A 17,479-nucleotide genomic window follows, 5' to 3' on the forward strand; every position below is an offset into this window, starting at 1 on the left:
ACAATAGGCCTTCGCAGCGCTTTGCTGCTCGGGCCTAATAATAATAATGTGTTACATTATGTATAATTTCATTTCCACTAGTAAGTGTGTACTTGTGTTGGTCTCTCAAAGAAAATTACAATGAAATTGTTTTTGGTTGTAATGTGACAAAATATACAATGACTCAAAGCGTATTAATTTTTTTCAGAGGCATAACGTAATATTTAGATTTTACAACTCTGACCTGGTGTAAAATCTGATGTCTTCTGGTGACGTAGAAAAACGTTCCAGTCCAAACGGCTTTTGAAGACTACAGGATCGGAGCTGCTCTTTCAGTTGCTCAATTTCTCTCAGCATGCTGTGATATTGCTCCCGGTCAACACACACGGTTCTGCTGGCGCCGTAGTCATGGTCCACGACCATAGGTACCATGACGGGTGGTTCATTGTCCTCAATTGGATCCGCCGAATCAGGTTCTGGATTAGATGGTCGACAACGGCGCTCCCAAACACCTGCTCGTGTCTTTCTGCTGTATTTGTTCCACTCAAATAATGATGGAACCGACCCAGCTGCTAAAATTCGTCTTCCCTTTTCTGTAGTAATTACTTCATTCTCCAGGAAATGTCGGCTACATACCTTGGTGTGAGGAGTTACCGTAAATCCCTCTCTTCTGATTTTTTGCAGCCAGCACAAACGAAGGCTTGTCTCCTTAGGGAAACGGTGAAAGCTCAAACGGCTATTATAGCGACCTGAAGACGAGCAAAGCGGCACACAACAGTGCTCCTTAGACCCAAACACCGTCGGCTGAAATCTAAAGCTGCCACGCACGTTATATTTTTGTTTATTTGACGCAGCAACACTCATTTTAGTTGTTTATCTCTGGGATGACAGGATACAGGAATTAAACCGGAAACTGGAATGCCGACATCCGGTCAAAGCGGAAGTGATTCAGGACGCATGTGCACAGAGCCTATTGTTTTAATACTGATGATTATGGCATACAGCTCATGAAAACCCAAAATGCCTGTCCCAAAAAATTAGCATATCATGAAAAGGTTCTCTAAACAAGCTATTAACCTAACCATCTGAATCAATGACGTAACTCTAAACACCTGCAAAAGATTCCTGAGGCTTTTAAAAACTCCCAGCCTTGTTCATTACTCAAAACCGCAATCATGGGTAAGACTGCCGACCTGACTGCTGTCCAGAAGGCCATCATTGACACCCTCAAGCAAGAGGGTAAGACACAGAAAGAAATTGCTGAACCAATAGGCTGTTCCCAGAGTGCTGTATCAAGGCACCTCAGTGGGAAGTCTGTGGGAAGGGAAAAGTGTGGCAGAAAACGCTGCACAACGAGAAGAGGTGACCGGACCCTGAGGAGGATTGTGGAGAAGGGCCGATTCCAGACCTTGGGGGACCTGCGGAAGCAGTGGACTGAGTCTGGAGTAGAAACATCCAGAGCCACCGTGCACAGGCGTGTGCAGGAAATGGGCTACAGGTGCCGCATTCCCCAGGTCAAGCCACTCTTGAACAAGAGACTGCGTCAGAAGCATCTCGCCTGGGACTGCTGCTGAGTGGTCCAAAGTTATGTTCTCTGATTACAGTAAATTTTGCATTTCCTTTGGAGATCAAGGTCCCAGAGTCTGGAGGAAGAGAGGAGACACAGAATTTACATTGCTTGAGGTCCAGTGTCAAGTTTCCACAGTCACTGGGGTGTCATGTCAGCTGCTGGTGTTGGTCCACTGTGTTTTATCAAGGGCAGGGTCAATGCAGCTAGCTGTCAGGAGATTTTGGAGCACTTCATGCTTCCATCTGCTGAAAAGCTTTATGGAGATGAAGATGTCATTTTTCAGCACGACCTGGCACCTGCTCACAGTGCCAAAACCACTGGTAAATGGTTTACTGACCATGGTATTACTGTGCTCAATTGGCCTGCCAACTCTCCTGACCTGAACCCCATAGAGAACCTGTGGGATATTGTGAAGAGAAAGTTGAGAGACGCAAGACCCAACACTCTGGATGAGCTTAAGGCCGCTATCGAAGCATCCTGGGCCTCCATAACACCCCAGCAGTGCCACAGGCTGATTGCCTCCATGCCACGCTGCATTGAAGCAGTCATTCATGCAAAAGGATTCCCGACCAAGTATTGAGTGCATAACTGAACATGATTATTTGAAGGTTGGCGTTTTTTGTATTAAAAAAACTTGTCTTTCATTGGTGGAATGAAATATGCTAATTTTTTGGGACAGGCATTTTGGGTTTTCATGAGCTGTATGCCATAATCATCAGTATTAAAACAATTAAAGACCTGAAATATTTCAGTTGGTGTGCAATGAATCTGAAATATATGAAAGTTTCATTTTTATCATTACATTATGGAAAATAATGACCTTTATCACAATATGCTAATTTTTTTAGAAGGACCTGTATATATATGTATATATATATATATATATATATATACACATACTAATATTTAAAGTCAGTGAGTAAATTTACCTGTTTATCCCCCCTATGTTTTGTAAAGAAACCAGTTTTATTCTGCTTTATGACTATAATATATTTGATGTTATTGGACTCAGGGAGTTGAGATCATTCGAGGCTGTCGTGGTCTGAACCTCGTTGGATGTGATCTAGTGGAGGTGTCTCCACCTTATGACACTACAGGTACTTTTGTCACATTACTGTCATTATAGAATTATTATTGATGATATTTTAACTCTTTGCTTGAATTCCTTCAAACAGGAAACACTTCACTGACTGGGGCCAACCTCCTCTTTGAAATGTTGTGTGTTCTGCCAAAAGTTAAATACTACTGATGTGAACAGAACAAGATGCACTTTTAATGGACTACACATATCTCCATGACAACAAGCAGCCTTTTGTTTTGCACAAAGTTATAAGAAAGACAAATTGATCATTTTAAACTTTAACACGAAGCAGTTTTGTACAATTTTTAGGTATGATTAATGCACTTTTAGAGATGAGCTCAAATGTTTAACAAGAAAAATCTGTTTTAGGTTATGTTGTAAAGGACTGCGGATGTATTCAGTTTGTGTTGACAAATTAATAAGGCGCACCATCATTTCTTAAACAAGTCGCAAATGTGTGTTTTGTCTCATAATTTTAGGCATCAACAAACTGTAAAATGTGAGAAATGCCAAATAAAAAGGCCTGATTAAAACAGTCCCACTTCTTTGTAATGATGGGAATTGATCAAGGCAGTTTTTGAAGTTCCTGTGGTTTTGTTGTCCCCTGTCACGGATCAAAAAGGGAGAATTAGAAATGCCTTCCCTCCATCTGTCTGTCCATGCATTCATTTTGTGATCGCAATAAACTGAAATTAAGATGAGGCACCAACTTCCATTTTGTTGTGTGGCTGCATCACAGGGTCACCATCAAAAATTGGGTTGTCACGTCAAAATCCAAGGGAGGTGTGTGTGTGTGTGTGTGTGTGTGCGTGCGTGCGTGTGTGCGTGCGTGTGTGTGTGTGTGTGTGTGCATGTGTAAACTGAACATCTCTATCATTTGAGGAGACTGCTTTCAAGTTTCTATACTGCTTAAAAGTATAGTTTCCTGGCCAAAGATTTACCGATGATGGCCAAGACCACCGTTGGACTGTCACTGTATTATAACAACTCAAATGTAATGAACTTCAGTGTTTTATCCAAATGTTAGTTTATAAACTTTTACACTGAATTTGATTTCTTGTCACGTGGTTATTTACTGTATGTACAAATCTATAGTTATGGCTAGCACAATTAGCAGTATGCTAGCTGTAGCTCTTCAGATGTAGCTTGGGGTAACAAAATTTGTTCTTGGGTGACGATGATGGTGGAATGGTATGGCAGCCAACTTGGGACCAGAAAGTTGTTGGTTCAGTTCCTTTCCAATGCCACATGAGCAAGACACCTATTCCGTCACTGCTCCCCTGGCAGGGTACTTTGCCTTCTGTTCTACTTGGGTGCAACTCACATGTGATTTGTTCATGGTATCTGTCATTGTATGGGAACATATATACAACTCTCCAACATTATAGGGAACATTGTATGGGAACATACAATGACAGATACAGCACTTCACTTTTTTTTTTTCAACATCACCGTCTAATGCGAACTTGATGGCAATGTAAAGGCTTACACTAATAGTGATTGCACGGACTGCTATGAAATTTTGAAGATTGGCCATCTAGCTGCTGACCTACCAGTTTGATTAGAATTGAAGTCTTCTCCAAAACGGAGCATGTTCAAATGTGAAATAATAATTATTCATGTTTCCACAGCATCCAACTTCAAAAAGACCAAACAATATTGTGATTGTCCCTTTAATTTGTTTTTATGTCCTTCAGCCATAATAAATCACTAGTAAATGGTAAATGGACTGTACTTGTATACAGGGACAGATTAACACTTCGCTGTACCCTGGGCAACAATCTTCAAGGGCCCCATCATCACGATCACCATAATCTGGCCAAATACAGAATAAATTACCATAATATACAGTAAATATACTTAAAATTCTAACTATCAAGTGTATTTTTATGTATAAAACTCCAAATGCTCATTGACACAAATTATCAAGACTGAATTAAGTTGAATGCACTTTGAACACCACACGACATCATATATGTACTTTGTTTAGTAACGTGTTGGCCACTGGTGTCAGAAGCATTTGTAATGGGGGGTATCGTCCCCCAGAAAATTTTGAAAAAAGTAGATGCCATTTCCTGCATTCTGGTGTATTTTAATGGTTGTTAAACATCTAGTTTTACTTACACAAGGAAACACTTGATTCAATAACTATTTTAGAGCTAATGGCACAACAAGAAGTAGCCTGACCAACAGCTGATTCAATTCATCAAAAATATTATATATTCAAAGGTGACGATTTGTTGCCCACATTAAAACTAAATGACTGTAACTTAGTTGACTTCTGATGTAATAAGATTATCAATGAATGTTTGCGACAAAGGATTTACTGAGTATAACAAAAATTCCTTCAAGAAACCTCCCAGTATAAATCATAAAACCATAATGACTTCTGCTCATTCTATATTTGTCAAATGGCCTAAATCTCCTAAAGTGAAGGAGAATCATTTTAAAATAGTAAATAAGATCTATCCTGTAGCCGTTTCTTGAAATAAGATTTAAATTTGATGTTGATTTGTGTGCCTTTTGTAAATCAGAAGATGAATCCCTCGAGCATTTTTTTTTCATGTCGATACAAAGTCTTTGGTCAGACATCAGAAACTGGATTAATCTCAAACTCAACATTCCTTCTTTTCATGCTGATGCCATTTTACTTTATGTGGATAACTTAAGCTCAGCTTTCTCTGATGCCATAAATATAGTCATACTTATAGCAAAGTACCACATTCATTATACTTTGTAGTAAGAGGAGTGATAATAAGCCCTCCTTCCTGTTTTATGAATGATTTGAAGTCATACTATTCTTCATTAAGTAGATTAAAAAAACTGCAAAACTGCTAAAATCATCTCACAACAGATACAAACTTATTGTTTTAACTAAAGTTTTTCATATAGTCACGCTCCTTTGTTTTTTTTTTATTTCATTACATTTTTCATGTTAATGTTTTTTCTCTTTCATTTTTTTTGTGAAATGTAGTTATGACACCCTTCACGAGTTTGTATTTGTATGTTGTTGCATTGTTTTGTTTTGTGTTGTTAATAAAATTCTAGGGAAAAAAAAAACCGATGGGCTTGTCAGCAGGTAAGGGGCGTTTACCTTCGGGACAAATTGAGGTCTATGATTGGTCAGTTGCTGACACGCCTACTGGATTGATTGACAGGTTGCACTGTGGAGGATCCGACTCGGTAAAAAAAAAAAAAAAAACGAGAGCCTCCCAGTCGGCGCAGGGCTCCAGGAGATGACCAGATATTTTGCTTTTGCCCTCACTGCTCTGGGCCCCTTAAAGATCGTGGGCCCCTGGGCAGTTGCCCGGTTGCCCATATGGTTAATCCGGCCTTGCTTGTATAGTACCTTTCTACCTTATTTCAAGATACTCAAAGCACTTTACACTACAATCTGTGTCCCCATTTACCCATTCATACAGCACTCTACTAGATCTCTACAAAGATAATTGAACAAATCATTCTAAAGAGACTAATCAGAGCTTTAGATCACATTCAGACACTGATGGGACACACATCAGAGGCGATGAGGGGTTCAGTGTCTTGCCCATGGACACTTCGACATGTAACTGCTGGTGGATTCGAACCCCCAACTCTCGCATTGGAGGATGACTGCTCTAACCACTCAGCCACAGCCGCCCCTAGTAACAAGCTACATTATTGTTTTGTAGTGTAGTATTTACTTTAGTATTTGGAAACTGGTAATCTGCTTCACTGAGCAAAGTTTTTAAGTACTATAGTAAGACAAGGAACCAAAGCAGATAAAAAATAAAAAGTTAAAGCTCAGACTGTACCGTGAGGGAACAAACATTTTGCATTTGAAGTAAACTTTGTCCATTGGCAAGTAAACAAAGAATACCTGTCATCTGTTTCTGTACATTGTCTCTAGGAACAGATGATAAGCTATCTTGAGGTTGTTGGAAGTCATAAAAGAACATTTAACTTTCATCTTTCCTACTAGTGTCATTCATAAAATATTTCAAAGGTCATACTTTGTTGCAACACTTGCCTTGCAGCAAGAGGGTTGCCAGCTCGACTCCTGCCTAGGTCCTTTCTGGGTTTTCTAGTCCAGTTAGGCTGACTTTGTAGTGGCCCTACATCTCAGTGTGAACATCTCCTTGTGTCACTGTGTCGTGTAAAAAAAGAATCTCAAAACAACCAGGTGTGGATTTCATCAGATTTATTACAAAGCTTTGGAGAACATCCAGCAACCACAGAAGATCACACATTCACACTTATCAATGCCTTCACCTGAGGCTCTGACCCGTTCTGACGGTCTGAACTGAAAAAGTTAGTTTTGTAGAAACCCCTTCCAGCCTCTTCTCATCTGTCCAGCTGTTATCAGAACCCAGCTGCAGACAGAAGCGATGAGGTATGTGGAAAGACAAACAGCTCCCAAGGACTCTCTGGAACCACGTCACTGTAATTAATCAAATGTTGAGGGTAATAAAATCATCTCTTGCAGTCGCTTTACTGACCGTTCATGTCAAGACTGACGATTACATAGAGTAAATGATCATGGAACATTTTAACACCATTCACAATAACAGTAAAATGTAGTGCATGAATACATTAATCAAGTAAAATTATGGAGCATGGTGAGTGCAAAAAACACACATTCCCTTGACACCTGTGATGGACTGGAGACCCGCCCAGGCCTCCTCTTGGCCAACGAGAGTTTCTACTGTTATGGACCTAAAGACGGGTCTTTTATTAGGTGCAGCAGAATTGCCTGGTCTTATTGTTCCTGTCCAGCTTTGATGATGAGTTTTGTCTCATTAATGATGAGCTTATCTAAAGGCAGAAGTTTTCTGCTCCTTGAAATGTGTCTCATATCTAGGATTTGCTGCTCAGTCTTTCTTTAGAGTAAAACATTTGACAAGCTGTGACTTTTCTCCTTTATTATTTCTGCTGAAACAATGGTAAATGGACTGTACTTATATAGTGCTTTTCTATCAGTCTAGATACTCAAAGCTCTTTACAACACAATCTGTGTCATTTATCCATCCATACAGCACTCTACTAGATCTATACAGACTAATCAGTGCTTTATCACATTCATACACCAATGGGACACACATCTGAGGCAATGAAGGGTTCAGTGTAGGGACACTTCACCACGACTGCTGGTGGAATCAAACCCCCAACTCTTCCATTGGAGGATGACTGCTCTAACCACTCAGCCATGGCTGGCCCCAATGTGACCCTGGTCAAGCAGGTGTAGAGAATGTGTGGCAATTTTTTTATTTTTTTTGCAATTTCTAACTAAATTTACCCAGTCAAGCATATCTCATCTCTAACCTAACCAACTCGTCTAAGAGGAAATAGAGACTAACCTGTATAAATAAAGGTTGAATTAATGAAAAATGTATACTAGGCAGCTGGAGACAGTGACTGAGGGGCTTTCCTTTGTCAACCTGGCAACCAAACAAACTTAAGGTGAAGCAAAACTGAAGGTGATGCTCATAAAAAGGGGGGATAGAAGTTCCTGTCCCTAATGGTGTCTGTAAAACCGTATGCACAAAACCGACTGGTGAGTTTATGAGCAGTCACCATTAAGCTGTTTTAGTAAATGTTATGATGACCCAATAAATTAATCTGAAATAGTAATAAATAACAGATGCCACCAGCCATTCTTCCTTGGCAGAAATATTTTTGTACAGCCTCACTTTTGAAAAACTTGGGCCATCCATCCATTTTCTTCACCTGTTTTTCTGTTCCAGGTTGCGGGGCAGCTGATGCAGTCACTGTGTGAGAGGTAGGGTACACCATGGACAGCTTGCATGTCAATCACAGGTTCACCCTCAGACCTGGACAAACGGTGAACCTGCAACCTTCTTGTTTAACAGCTGGGCTGCAGAAGGCAGACAGGTGTGTCTCACCTGAGTGCAGTGCACTCTCACTGTCCTCTGATAGGACGGTTACAGGTTTACTGTTGAACATGTAAAACACAAAACATAACTTCAGAACACTGAGACAGTTCAGCACATTGGAACTAGAGAAGGATTTTATGCACTGGAAGTTTTAAAAGTAGCTTTCTCCACAGTTTCCTGTGCCAAAGGGATGTGGGGGAGCAGGATTCTGAGGGCTGGGGTGAAATAGAAGATGACTATAAAATCTGATCAGCTGCCAAAGACGAGCACTTCAGACTGAGACAGACCACAAATGTACTTTCTCACTTTTCAAGAACATTTGTCATACAGGAGCAGATACTCAAAAAATGTTAGCAGCACACGTTTTAAATGACGTCAACATCTCAGTAATGTTTTCCTCCGACTGCTAGCAATAAATATGACAACAGAGTTGAATAAATAAATTTATAAATTTATTTTATTAAATTATAATTTAAGAGGAGAAGGAAAATAAAATAAAAACAATGTATCAGAACAACCAAAAAGAGTTTTTGTATATCAGTGTGTGGAGTAGATCTATGGAATGATTTAAATGATGAGCTCAAACAAAGTACAAATATAAGCCGGCTTAAAAAAAAAAAAAAAAAAACAGTATAAAAATGAGCTTATTGAAAAATATTTTGTATAGGATAAGAGTTTCAAAGACCAAAAATGCTATTGCTGATATTAATGTGTAAATAATTGTACATTCAAAGATGAGAATGTGAGGTTTAAGCATCATTTAATGTGGGAGTATTATAAGGGACATTTGGTGTTTATGTCTTGTTGGACAAAGAGCCTGGGAAATAACTGGAAGCTATAGTATGGTATTTTTAACCCGGCTCGCTGAACGTCATGTGTAAATGTTACTGAACTGGGCTAAGTCCCCAGTGTTTTGGCCGACAGGTGCTAACCACACCTCTTATTCAGATAAGCACTTTCAGTAGACTTTTTATGATGCTGATACAGAATTAAATATTAGCTTACAAAGAAACTTGAATGCAGCACAATAGAGTGTTTGTAGTGTTTTGCCTTTGACTCAAGCCGGTGTCACGTTCAGGTACCCCAGGATGTTTCGTGTTTGGAGAAACTTGACTTTCAGTCGCGCTGCGGCAGATTATTTCTCTCTGAAGCGACCAGTGTTGTCTCTCTGCAGCGACCGAGGAGCTCAGGGCTTGAACCCAAACAGAAAATGTTCTGGAAAACGTTACAATGTTCCGCCGAGCGCAGAGTTCGTGTCGCGGGTGTCCGGGATCCCCACCATGGCCAAGTTACCATACCAGGACTCGGCTGAGGGCCTGGACGCGGCGTTTATTGGTGTTCCGATCGACACCGGGACCTCGAACCGGCCCGGAGCCAGGTACCGTGCTTCTATTTTTATAAATATCTAAATTCATCAAAAGATTCTGAAATCCACAAGATAATTTATTTTATTCAACCCAAGAAAAATATATTTAAAGACATCCAGATGCATGCTCAATAATCCAGGTAGAAAAATCTTAAAAAGTTAAGTGTCGTCCTCTGGACATTCAACAACAACAACAAAAAAAAATTAGAAACCTTTCGTCTGAAAGACTTCCTCAGTCTGAGGTGCTGTATTCAGCTCAATCCCCCCGTGACCCAAAATGGAGGAAGCGGGTAAAGATAATGGATGGATAGTAAGTTAGACCTCACCAAGCACAATAGAGATCAATGTTCTCCCTGAAGATGTAAGGGAGAAAAAGAAGGGCAGATCTTAAGTCCATATCTGTAAGAAATAAAATAAGAGATTTAATCAGCATTTTACTGCTTAAAATTTTGATAAAGCATTTTAAACATGATAGCTAAAAGCTGAAAATAGTTAGCCTCAATTTGCAATTAATGTATTGGTACATGCCTAATCAACAACACACACACACACACACACACACACACACACAAAATGAATATTAAAAGAGAAATTAAAAGGTGAACTTGAAAACACCTCAGAATGGACAACATATAATGTGTACCTGCATGGGACTTCTTCAGAAAGAGCATCCTTTCTTGCCTCCTGGTAGAGCTGGTACACAGGAGACGTACCTTTGGTCAGATGAAGCACTTTTGGAATAATACAGGCTGTAGAGGAACATATATCTGTGATATATTCATAAATTAAACGGATTCTTTCATTTTTCTGGACTGAATAATATCGTGCATTGAAATTAAATGTGACGTGAGACGTTAATTTTCTTTGACCCATCAAATGAATGCGGTCATTTATTAACAGAATCAAAGTTTAACATCAAACATTTACATTAATTTGGCAAAATTGATTACAATAACAGCTTAATTAATTAGCTTTACAGTCAGGAAAACCATACGGCCATGATTTCCCTGCTTCACAACAGACATTTCTGAAAATATCTGGAATGATTTCTAGCAAGATAGAAGAGTTTAAAGATGGAAATGAAGTTTAAATTGAGAGAGATGGGTGAGGGAATTTGTCTGTTATAACCAGAGCAACACGCTCCTTTGGACCCAGCTCAACCAACGGTACACTTTGCGGTTGAAGATCGACTCTTTTACCTTTGCAGACGATAGTTCGGCCTCGGCATAGAGTTCTCTTCAAACACTTTCCAGCGTCTCCATAAGGATAGTAGGGAACCGTTCGGAGTTGTGAGATCATCCCAGAACAGACTTCTTCATAGTTCCTCTGAACTTCTCTCATTCAGCTTAGTTGCTGTTGTTCTCCAACATTCTGAACTCTGCATTCTCTCTCCGCACTCTCTTGAACTAGGAAGTGTTAAACCTTTTAAAGAGGTCACTTCCGGTTCATTTGAGAACTTCCTGATTGGTCGATCGACCAAACAGGGGTGTGTTTTAGTGATGTAAGAGGTTATTAAAAGTCAAGGGAAAAAGATTAGATTGTTTAAGAACAGACAGAAGATGTTATGAAGAATTCGAGACTTCGTGGAGTCAGTTCTCTCATATCTTTCTGTAAAAGTTAAACATGACATTTCTTTTCCAGTAAACTTGCAGTTGACCGAAACTTGACCTTTGACCAACTTACACTTGCTCATTTCAGACAGAAGATCAAGAAAAATGAATAATTACTTTGTAACAGACCTTAACTTGATTTCTACTTTGAATGAGGATCAAAAATTCATTAATACTGTTTCACAGTTAATTTAAAATGAGTAGTTCACTTCAACATTTAAAATGGTTTGAACTAACACACTTTGATTATCAAGACATTTGTAAGATAGTAATGATAATAGAAAAAGAGAGTGTTCTTTCAATTGATCAGTGCAAGACACTTAGAAAGTCTCTGGATGGACTTTATTTTGTGTTTCTGGACTCAAATCAATGAAATACAGTTCTTGTCCCAGGAAGGCCCTCAAGGTCAGGATTTGACCTGAGGCTTAGTTCACTACAGATGGGAAAATGAAGTTTAAATGGAGAGAAAGGATGGATGAGGGAAATGTGTCGGTATAAGAACGGCACTCTCCATTCAAACTGTTGTGAAATAAAATATATTTGTGTGCTTAATTCTTTAGTTTTATGTATTGGTGAAACTTATTTACTATTCAACAAAGTCTGTGTAAGGCTGAAGAGGACAGGCATTTTCTGTCATCAGTTCCTTTGTTTAAACTCAGCAGAAAACAGCACGATAGGGGGAGGTGAACAGAACTTTCTTGTTGATGTTACAAGAGGTCTCACCCTCTGATTGGTTTAGAAAGCTGCGTTGCTATGGATACGAGGTTTTATGGCCGGCCAGGAACATTTTGGGGGAGGTTGTAAGTTCTGTGTTGCTCCAAACGGGGCAGAACCACAGCCAGGTTATAAAAGCATGGAGCATCTCCCCCCTCGGGAGAGAAACAGAACCGCCCAGGGCAGAATCAGAACCATGCAGCACGAGCTGAACAACTGTGCAGGTCGTATTGGTCAGAATGAATGCGAATTCATTCAATCCATTTACTTCATCACTTTTATTTTATTTTTGCAATAATTACTAACCAAAATTGTATTCCTAAAAATGTATCTTGTGACTATTATCTATTAAATATACGTGTGAACTTGAAATAGCGACTCTGTCCTATTTTTAGTGTAACTTAGTTTTTCCTTCCTCGATCCTGTACAACAAGCCATAACAACGAACTCGGGCGGAGCGAAGACGCAGATCAACAAATGGAGGTTCCACCGAGATATGGGTTGCTTCGGGCAGGCAGGAAGGGCAAGCTGAGTTCTTCACACTGACCTGGCGCCAGTATCTTCACAATACAGGTGAGCAGATACCTGGTTTTTTATCGAAATCTGTCATTGGGCTTTAATAGGCAAATTAAAAGTCAGTGTGTTGAACTCAATAAAACAGAATAAGTATGTTTTTATGATCGGTAGCGCGTAGAAATGAAAATATAGTAAACGTAAAACCAGCTCCAGAATGATCACGCATTGATCGAGCAAATCAAATGCCCCTACGGGGGCTTTGAAACAGGGGGGTGGGGGTTCTAAGATAGATGTAAAAATTTATCTGCCGCTCACTCTGAAACCCTGAGATCATGTTTTGCTGTAAACATTGTTGAATTTGTGATCCAACTAAAAACAGTATCAATTAAACTTGCTTAAAATTGGACGTTTATTTAAGTATAGTGCGGAGCTGAGTGAGAAGTAAAACCAGTCCCAGAATATTACGCAGTGGTCGAGCCAACTGGAATTTGACGAAGTTCCAGAGAGGAAGCGGGGTTCTAGGATATATTTGATTTATTCGCCGTCGGCTTCTGTAACTCTAAGACCAAGTTTACTGTAATCTTGCGAAATTGGTGATTCGCTTAAAAACAGTGTCAATTAGACTCGCTTAAAAATTAGAGGTTTTTATTAAGTGGGTACGGGACTGGGTTAGATGCAAGAATAAAACGCTAAAACGTGAAAGACGTGACGATCAAAAATAAATAAATAAATAAATAACAATAATAATAATAATAACAATATAAAGTAATAACTTATATAATTATGTTATTTTTATAACATAACAATAGTCACAAGATACGTATGGGATACCTTTTTGGTAAAAAAAAAAAAAAAAAAAAAAAAAAAAAAAAAAAAAAAAAAAAAAAAGTCAACATACATTTTCACAAAATAATATTTTATTGGGGTCAATATAACTGTGTCCTGAGTCGCGTGCATGTGGGTGTGAGGCTTCAGACCGTCCAGGGAAGAGAAAAAAAAAAAAAGAAAAAAAAAAAGAGGGGAAGTTGGTTTTGATTAATTAATTAATTTGAGACAATGTAAAAGGTCAAAAATAATCAAATTCAGAAAATTAAGGAAAAATGAATTGATAACCTGGAAGTCATGAGTAAATGCGTTAATTACCTTAAAACAACTAATTACAAACTAAAGAATTAATAAAGGAGCTTAAATTAGGAAACAATAAATAAGCAGAAATAATTTCTAATCACCGGAAGGAATTGTGCTGAAGTACGCGGTAACAGTAGGATTGATTTAAAACCTAGGTAGAATTAGTTGATATTGGCATGAAACAGTCAAATGGTATCAGAAATGAGCAGAAATAAGTCAGTAGAAGTAAAAAAAAAACGAAAAAAAAAACGATGTAGCAGCCCGAAAGGTGGTCATACGGAGTTGGGAGAAAAAGTTAAAACATTGTTTAACTATGTTAAATGATTCGATTTTTATTTAGGCAGGTTAATCCCATTGAGCCTCGAAGACTCATTTACAAACAAAGAATAATGACAACAGCAACGGTAGATTTTCAATCCATTAACAATAGACAATCATAACAGGCATAACAAGATAACACACAGGTTACAAGGTAGCAAAACAGACAGATTATAGGAAATCAAAAATAGGAACATGTCTGTATTACTGGATAAGTCCACATTAATTTGGAGAGCTTTGACCCGGAAAGAGAAACGTCAAAGCTCAGCTTTCCCCTTAAATTAAATACAGGTTGAATTAAATTACAATTAAAATATAATAAAGGCTTAGGTGCTTAATTACACACCATACATAGGTCCAGTTCAGTTTGAACATTTCTGGATGATGCATTTTGAACAAATTAGCTAAAATTTCTTCTAATATTGACCGTAATGTTAGTTTATAAATTCGACTGAAAAAGAAAAAAAAAAAAAAAAAAAAAAAAAGGAACCTTTTAATTTAAAATAGAGGAAATAAAAAGATATTTACATACACTTTAAATAGGAATACTGGGTTTAACTTAATCATTCTAATTGATTTTATTAGATTTGGAGAGCTGTTTTCTTATAAGAGCAACAATTTTACTTGTTAGATGAAATGCCTTTAAACAGTTTGACATTGTATACATGTTGCATGAGGAGAACAGAGTTCAGAGGTCTGTGCTGTGTGTTTGGATTCCTGAGAGAATGGACACTTGAGGGGCAGCAGAGTCTCAGGTTACAAAAGTGTGAGCAGGAAAGTTTTAAACCAGTAAGGGAGCAAATTGGAATTGTGGGAAAAAATTAAAGAATGCTTGAGAGATGAGGATAAGTTGACAAGCAAGAGAGAGGCAAACGCCTTGCAGGAAAGTAAATACAGAAAGTTAATGAGGGAGGTTATAAATGAAAGAAAACAGTGGTTGAAATTGGTCTTTGTGGCACAGGGTTCGTCTCATTTGTTGAAGAAACAGCAGCTTATCGAACAACCTAGAACAAAGAGGGAGGAAGTGAGTAGTTCAGCTCCCCTCCTTATAACCCAAGCGGCAATCAGTCAGCACATCCCCCAACAGGAATGTACCCCCATATATCACATACCAGATGGAAGGTTCCAGGTGGGGGAGGTTACTGACACCCCTTCTCAGCTGAAGGGGGGAGTCACACATCCCAGTTAAAACAAAACCCCTTGTGAATTTTTTTTTTTTTTTTTCTTCTCTGCAGTGGGAAGATGAGTTTAATTAGGCCCACAAAACATAGACGGTAGCATTTAACTGCATACAGCATCCATCTGAGTTTTGATCAGGACTCTTGAGTGCCGGGGGCCGGATCAGATACAAATGTGTCCAGGTGGGCGCTGAAGTTGGGTCTGTGAAACTGACCAGATGGGAAGGTTCAAATAAGTTGTCAGTCGAACACTACTGACACAACAACAAAGAACTTTTCAGCCAAGTAACGTGACTTTTCAAAGATCTAACAGTCCAAGAGCAAACTGAACTAACTGTCCAGTAAGGGGGTCCTGGAGTTTGCACACAGTGAAGAACAAAGTCAAGTCTTGCTGTATGCTGAGATATGAACTGCTGCACAAAGCTGAACTGGTCTCCAGACAGACGGTGCTGAGTCTGAAAGGCTGAAAGAAGAACTGGAGGTCACTCTGTCCAGGGTCACTAACATCAATTGCAGCCTGATGGAGGTGTCGGCCCCACATTTGGTCTGTTAAGGTCATTTAGGCACTTTGGGGGTTGTGATCAGAAACTGCAGTTGGCTTAGATAATGAACACACATAGTCTCACTTTAAGACAGGTGCCATAACATGACACAAGAGGGCTGCAGTGGGGGTGCTGGACTGATTGCACCTGTTCCATTTGCTCTGTGATGAAAATTGTTTTATTACATCAGAATCTATAATGATGCTCCTCACTCCTTAGCAATATATATATTTTATTTTACTTTTCATTTTTACAAGTTGATCACAGGAGAAACCTGTGCTTAAGACTTGAATTAGATTGAGTTGGGTGATGTTTTCTAAATTAAGGATAAATAATGGTCTTTGCCTTGAACGAGCCAATTTAGTAGGTCTGCTTTGCTACAACAGAGGACATTTATTTAATGGTTAATACTTTGGGAAAGCTTATATAAGACTTTGGGTTAATGTTACAACTACACCTTATTATTTTATATTTCTGAAACCAATACTCAGTGTGTTAATTATAGCCAGTAGGACTTAGGATGTTGAAACAGTTCACTGTTTCAAAAGGGGGAGGTTGAAGGATGTTCTTAGCAGGAAACAGTTCATACAATGTGTAGAGAAAAAAAAAAAAAAAAAAAAGATAAATATAAAATAACTTCATAGGGTTTATATTTAAGAGGACAATAAAGGCCAATCCAAAGCCTAAGCCAATCAAAACTTATGCGTTTAAAGGATAAGTTGGGATAACCACATTGACATTTGAAAAGTGGAAGAAATCAAAAGCCTAAAATCGATTTTGCTCTTGTTTATGTTTAACAAAAGTGTTTTCTCTTGTTTACAGAGTCCAGGAACTTCACTGGTCAAAAAAGGGGGACGCCCCTAATAACGACCTAAATAGGTAGCAGGATCAGAAACAGAATCCTGAAGTGGAGGTGATCAAAGGTCAATTAGAAAAAGTGGTGGTTCTGTATTTTTAAATACACTTGACTTGACTTGACTGGACTTGACTTAAAATAGGGTAATTCAGATATTAAAAGGTGTCATGAACAAAGTATTTTAATCACATGTTTACTGCTGAGCGACAGGCTCAGCAGATATGATTCTTTCCTTGTTTCCTTTCAGGAACAGGTCCCTGGAGGGAAGAGTTATATATCAGTTGTTTAAAGCTTTTAAGTTGCACTTTGATGTTTTCTGCGCATGCGTAAAATGAAGTTCCTCCCACAGGCTTGAGGAGGGAGCCAGTATAGGAAATAATTTATTATGATGTATTGTGTATTGTTATTGTGTTATTATGTTTAACTTTGCTTATTTTAGGTAGATACACTGAATGCAAATGTTTTAGATGGTGGAGAAGGGAAAACTGGAGTAAGCAGCAGGTGCACGAGAAAACAGGGTCTGCCCAAGGACTCTGTCTTGCCCACAGCTGAGTGGGTGTTGCTGAGGGTAGTTAAAAGGAAGTGGCAGGAGCCCAGGTGGACAGGTCCATTTCAGGTGGCAGAGAGAACCTCTCATGCAGTCCGGTTGAGAGGAAAAGGAGAAACGTGGTATCATTGGAGCCAGTGTGCGCCTGCCTCAGAGCCAGGAAGAGCGAGGGAGCTGGCAGAAACCATCTAAAGTCGTAAA

General features: G+C 38.9%; 1 protein-coding gene across 1 annotated transcript in view; it reads right to left on the reverse strand.

The window, feature by feature from the left end:
• LOC119416615 (agmatinase, mitochondrial-like) overlaps positions 1 to 411 on the reverse strand; it is a 30,152-nt gene extending 29,741 nt beyond the window's left edge. The window contains exon 1 of the mRNA XM_037683805.1: positions 224 to 411. Within this exon, the coding sequence (XP_037539733.1) occupies positions 224 to 411 (188 nt within the window). The remainder of the gene's footprint in view (positions 1 to 223) is intronic.
• Between the last annotated feature and the right edge of the window lie 17,068 nt (positions 412 to 17,479).

This window comes from Nematolebias whitei, chromosome 11, assembly GCF_014905685.2.
Source record: "Nematolebias whitei isolate Nwh7 chromosome 11, NemWhi1, whole genome shotgun sequence".
NCBI lineage: Eukaryota > Metazoa > Chordata > Actinopteri > Cyprinodontiformes > Rivulidae > Nematolebias > Nematolebias whitei.